This window comes from Eimeria tenella, genomic scaffold (assembly GCF_000499545.2).
Source record: "Eimeria tenella Houghton genomic scaffold, Eth_scaff4475, whole genome shotgun sequence".
In the NCBI taxonomy this organism is placed as follows: domain Eukaryota; phylum Apicomplexa; class Conoidasida; order Eucoccidiorida; family Eimeriidae; genus Eimeria; species Eimeria tenella.
Genome location: NW_013545401.1, coordinates 77 through 5,965, shown reverse-complemented (window position 1 = coordinate 5,965; position 5,889 = coordinate 77). Strand labels below are relative to the sequence as shown.

The 5,889-nt window shown below is 56.2% G+C and overlaps 1 protein-coding gene across 1 annotated transcript; it reads left to right on the top strand.

Moving 5' to 3' along the window:
• Positions 1 to 1,122: 1,122 nt before the first annotated feature.
• ETH_00036795 (uncharacterized protein) lies at positions 1,123 to 5,476 on the top strand (the record flags this gene model as incomplete). The annotated part of the gene is made up of 9 exons (XM_013380126.1): positions 1,123 to 1,904; positions 2,435 to 2,565; positions 2,755 to 2,827; positions 2,990 to 3,115; positions 3,487 to 3,573; positions 3,803 to 3,947; positions 4,306 to 4,439; positions 4,646 to 4,781; positions 5,363 to 5,476. 9 exons carry the CDS (start codon positions 1,123 to 1,125, stop codon positions 5,474 to 5,476), a joined length of 1,728 nt encoding a protein of 575 aa, XP_013235580.1.
• Between the last annotated feature and the right edge of the window lie 413 nt (positions 5,477 to 5,889).

The window sequence follows — 5,889 nt, the reverse complement described above, 5'->3', positions numbered from 1 at the left end:
TCATAATGAATTTGAATTCAGAATTAAATTTCATCAAAACGAGCGAAGTCCATTTCACACAATAAAAAGCTTTTTGCAAAAAGCCGAAAAGTCCATTGGCCTCATTTCGCTCCTAGGCAAGTAAATGCCTTTTTCTCATTTTTCGAAAACACCAGAAGTCCCTTTAAAAATAATAAAATAAAAAACAAAATATCTTTTCTTTAAACACAACTGCAGCAGCACAAAAGGCATAAAGCAGCAAAAAGAAACCAATAGAGGGACTAAACAAAACAACAGAAACAAAAAGGGGGCCCCAGAGTCTCAGCAGGACCTCCGGGCTATGCAACACTAACAGGAGGGCCCCTGGGGCCCCTTGGGGCCCCTTAGGGCCCCCTGGGGCCCTTTGGGGCCCCCTGGGCATTCCTAGGGACTCAAAGAAGCCTCTCAGGGCCCCTTACGGCCCCCTGGAGCCCTCTAGGGGCCCCGGGGGGCCCCATGGGGGCCCCCTCAGCATATTTGGGGATTCAGGGGAGCCCCTGGGGCTCCGGGGGGAACCTGGGGCCCCCGGGGGCCCCCAGGACAAAGTTAGAGACTAAGGGGGGCCCGTAGAGCCCCCAGGGCCCCCCAATTTGTAGTTGCTGCTGAGGTTTGTGGGTCTGTGCCCTTTTGCGGTGTCTGCACTTTGCTGCTGATGGGGGCCCCTCCGCAGCAGAAAGGGGGGCCCCCTGGGGCCCCCCGGGGGCCCCCTTTGTTTATAAAATGGTTTTAAATGTATTTCAATTTTTAAAAAAAGAGAAGCCCCAAAAAAAAGATAAACCAAGAGTGGGGGGCCCCCCCGGGCCCAGCTAGCCACCTGGGGGGGCCCCCCAAGTGCTGCCAGGGTTTGTTGCTGTCTTTGAGGCCCTGAGACTCCCTGAAAATCTCCGACTTTGACAAAATATATTGGGGTTTAGGGTTTAGGGTTTAGGGTTTAGGGTTTAGGGTTTAGGGTTCGCCGTCTCCCGCGAGGGCCCCTTAACTCAAGGGCCCCTGCCTCTCTCGGGGGGCCCCCAAGCCCCAACTAAAGCATTTCTTGAGGCCCCTAGGGTCCTTAGGGGGCCCCAGGGGCCCCTCTATTCCCTTTGGGGGCCCCCCTGCAGCAGCATGGGGGCCCCCCCGCAGCCGCCCCAGGAGGCCCCCGGCCCCGGGGGTCTTGAGGGGCCCCAGGGGCCCCCTATACGGGGGGGCCCTCAGGGGGGGCCCCCAACCTCTGCTGCTGCTGGGAGAAGACCTGTGGGGCCCCACGGGGGGCCCCCTCAGGGGGCCCCTGAGGGGGTCCCCCTGCAGCCGCAAGGGAGTTCAGCTGAAGCGCCCAGGGGGCCCCCAGATGGGACCCCTTCGGAGGTACAAGGGCTCTTAAATGGGGCCCCTCAAGTGCCAGGCGGGGGCCCCAAAGAGACCCCACAAAATGGGGGCCCCCAGGAAGCTCAGGGGGCCCCAGAGGAGCTCCAGGGGCCCGCTGCGCTGGTTTTGGGGGCCCCTAGGGGGCCCCCCAGTACCCCTTGTGAGGGGCCCCCTAAAAGACTCCGCAGAGAGCCTCTGGAGGGGCCCCTAAATGATCTAAAAGAGACAACGCCTGCTGTGCACCCTCAAGGGGGGCCCCTTGTCACTGAAGGGGGGCCCCCTGTGGCTGAAGGGAGGCCCCCCAGTGGCACACAGGGGCCCTTTGAGGGTACAGAGGGGGGCCCCGGGGGCGCGGCGGGGCCCCCTGAGGGCAGAGAGGGGCCCCCCGAGGGCGTGGAGGGGCCCCCTGAGGGTACAGAAAGGGCCGCTGAAGGTCAACGGGGCCCCCTTTCTTCAGGGTTTTGTTTGGCCCCAAGCCAGTTGGCAGGAGCCCTGGCGTTTTTAGAAATGGGAGATTATCTCAGATGCCTTCTTGTTTCCAAGTAAGTCAAACTCCAACTTCTCGGACTAGGGTTTAGGGTTTAGGGTTTAGGGTTTAGGGTTTAGGGTCAAGGGTTAGGGTTTAGGGTTTAGGGTTTAGGGTTTGGGGTTTTTGCCTCTGCAGAGTCTTCTATGAAGCAGCTTGCATAGCGCTGGCCGGCGTCACTTCTATTGGGGACTCAGGCGAGTGCAAACCCTAAACACTAAACCCCAAACCCTAAACCCTAGAAAGGCTCAAACCCTAGACCACAATCACTGAGGCTTTGGTGCTGCATGCGTGTTCCATTTCAGCTCGAGTTATTCTGACGGATGAGCAGCTCGAGGTCCTTCTTAAGCGTTGGCACGTCCAAACCCTAAACCCTAAGCCCTAAACCCTAAACCCTTGGCTGCACATTTCGCAGAGCATTTCCCTGTGGAGCAATTCTGGCTGATTGCCGCGCACAGTAAAGGCGCTTGAAACTCGTAGCCCAGGTGCTAGGGTCTAGCCATCAGCCATCAGGGTTTAGGGTTTAGGGTTTAGGGTTTGGTGCAGCAAAAGCCTCAAGTCACTGGAGCTTGACGGATTCCTCTTAACCCCCAGGGGCCTCCAAGCCCTCAAGGGGGCCCCCTTGGAGGCCCTTGCTTTGGCGGGAATAGAAGCTAAGGATGACACATTTCTTGAAGGTCCTAAACCCTAAACCCTAAACCCTAAACCCTATGCCCTAGGCCTCAAACCCTAAGGCATGGGCGCTGAAGGCAGGGAATGCCGAGGCGCACTGCGGGAGGCCTCGCGGGGTCCCATAACTTGCTTCGAGCCCTAAACGCTAAACCCTAAACCCTAAACCCTAAACCCCAATTGCTTATTTTGTGCAGCACTGCGAGACAGCTGTGAGGGTTTGAAGTCCTTTGGGTTCATTTGCTACGGCGGAGAGAAGTTTACCGAGGGGTTTGCCCAAACCCTAAACCCTAAACCCTAAACCCTGAATTTCGCCGTCTGCTTTGCCTTTGCTGCCACCTCTGGCGTTCCTTCCGTGCCGCTGTGGCTCTCTGTGGGACGCAGCAAGGGTTTAGGGTTTAGGGTTTAGGGTTTAGGGTTTGGGGTTTGCAGGGCCCTCAAGGGTTTGGGGCGGTCTTTAAAGAACTTGAAAAGTGTCCAAGTGGAGGCCCGGAGGCCCCAGGTGGCTGATGTCCTTGCTGAAGCTGTTGCTGCTGCTGCGCCAACTACCCTCACCAGGTGCTGCTGCTGCTGCTGCTGCTGCTGCTGGTCCTGTTGCTGTTGCTTGGAGCTGCGGCTGCTGATGCTGCTGCCATCATGCTGCTGCAGCTGCTGTAGCTGCAGCGGTGGCTGCTGCTGCCTTTATGAGCTGCGGCTGCTGCTGCCTCTTGGAGCTGCTGCTGCTGTCGCTTGGAGCTGCTGCTGCTGCTGCTGCCTTTAGAGCTGCAGCTACTGCTGCTGCTTCTGCTGCTGGCAGTATTTGTGAACGAACACTGCTTAAAGGCTCTGGGTGCTTTGTGAATGAGGGGTTTATCGTTCAGAGTTAAGCCCTGGTGGTTTAGGGTTTGGGATTTAGGGTTTAGGGTTTAGGGTTTAGGGTTTGCGATCAGCTTGAGTGTGGGTGGCATCACGGAGGGCTGTTTGCTCCGCCTTGCCCAGCAAGTGGGGTCGAAGCTTCACACTTTCTGCTACACGCGGTAAACCCTAAACCCCAAACCCTAAACTCTAAACCCTAAACTCTAAACCCTATTCCTGTGCAGAGTCCAGCTGCAAAGCCTTAAAGTGTCCGCAGCCCCCCTCTGCGAGGCCCAGCGTTCCCACGGGCAAGCCCGCAAAACAAAATATCTGGGGTTTAGGGTTTAGGGTTTAGGGTCTAGGGTTTAGGGTTTAGGGTTTACGGTTTAGGGTTTAGGGTTTGTGCTGCAGGCTGAACGTGGGGGGGGCCCCCGTAAACGACTCGCTGCTGTATCTCTGTGCCATGAGGATGGGGGCCCTCACAACCCTCAGACTGGCAGATGCTTTAACCCCAAAGGACCTTCAGGGGGCCCCCGGGGGCCCCCACTTGTACCTCGTGAGCCAAACCCTAAACCCTAAACCCTAAACCCTCGCGCGAGCCCGCGGCCTGGCAGCGGCTGCAAAACCGAAATTAGGGTTTAGGGTTTGCGGCCCTCGAGGGTTTCTGGCTTCCTGCAGCAACCCCTCGTCACAGCGGATGGCCTCGCCCGCCTGCGGCCCCTCCTTGGTAGCCCCAAACCCTAAACCCTAAACCCTAAACCCTCGCGGCTGCTGGGGCGGATTGCTGCTAGCTGCTGCTCGGCAGGGTGGTTTGCGTGCCTCGTGAATCCTTAGAGGTTTGGGCTTCAGGGTTTAGGCCTGCGTGGCCTGCTGGCTGGGGGTTTCGGCCCTAGGGTTTAGGGTTTAGGGTTTAGGGTTTGTCAGGGCAGCTGGAGGCGCTAACCCTAAGCCGCAGCTGCGGCCTCCCCTTCGCCGTACTTTCCGACATTGACTTTATGGCCCTCGCGAGGTCCCTGTCTTCCAAGCTGCAGGAGCTGGAGCTCAACGGGTAAGGGTTTAGGGTTTAGGGTTTAGGGTTTAGGGTTTAGGGTTAAGGGTTTGGAGGGAGGGTTTGGGCTCGAGGGAGCCCTTCGGGCCGTGGAAAACAGGGCTTTCGACTCCTTGTTGCCAGAGACCTGGGATAGGGCCTGCGACCGAGGGTTTAGGGTTTAGGGTTTAGGGTCTAGGGTTTAGGGTTTCGGGTTTCCGGGGCAGGCTCCACGGCATCTCGGACGCGTTTCTCCACGAGGCCCTCGACGCCTGTGGTTCGGGGGGCCCCCCGGCGGCCCCCTGGGGGCCCCCAGAAAAAGATCTTGGGGGGCCCCCCGCTCTTCTTTTGAGGAGTTTCACAGTTGGCATTTAAGAAAGGTTTCTTTGGAGGCCTCGGACATTTCGGATGTGGGGCTCCAAACCCTCGCCACTGCCCTGGTAAACCCTAAGCCCTAAGCCCTAAGCCCTAAACCCTAAACCCTAAACCCTTGGTCTCGCAGCGAGCGAAGCAAACAAAGCGCGAGGTGGTGTGGCTTTATGCTTCTTTGGCTTTTGGAGCTCGGGTCTTCTCCCACATATGGGTTTAGGGTTTAGGGTTTAGGGTTTAGGGTTTAGGGTTTGGGGCTTGTTGGTGTTGTGTAGGGCCCCAACCTGTTAAGCCTATGCCTAAAAGGCTGCCACTCTATCAGCGAGGCTGGGCTGGCTGCTGTTGCCTCTTGCTGCCCCGTAAACGCTAAACCCTAAACGCTAAACCCTAAACCCTAAATCCTAGACCCTGCGGTTGACAGGAGGTTTTGCTGTTCCCCTATTCCCTGGCTTATAAACGCCCTCGCAGCACTTGTTGAAAATAAGAGGGTTTGCGCTTCCAGGCGAGGCCCCAGCCTTTCTGCGAGGGTCTAGGGTTTAGGGTTTAGGGTTTAGGGTTTAGGGCTTTTGGCGCAGAACTTGACGGGCCTCAACTTGGGAGCCTGCTGGGGCGTCAACGACATGAGTGTTGGAGAAGTCCTCAAGGGCTGCACCAAACTCAAGACAGTAGTGCTCAATGACGCAAAGTAATCAGGGTTTAGGGTTTAGGGTTTAGGGTTTAGGGTTTAGGTTTAGTTTAGGGTCGAGGGCTTGAAGTTTAGAGCTTACAGCCTTGGGCTTAGGCTTCAATGTTTAGGGTTTAAGGTTTAGGGTTCAGGGGTTAGCTTCCAGGGTTTAGGGTTTAGGGTTTAGGGTTTAGGGTTTGGGCATTGCAATTCTATCTTAATGACCCTCGCGGGCCTGGTGCCCTTGAAGTTGCATTATATATAAGCCTGTGTTTAGGGTTTAGGGTTTAGGGTTTAGGGTTTAGGTTGTGTTTCTTTCATTTTATATTTATATTTCAAATAAATTAGTTTTTATTTTTGTTTCTTTTTTTGCTTTTTATTTGAATTAATGCATGCGGGGCATAAAACATACGCAAGTGCATGCAGTGTATAATTGCA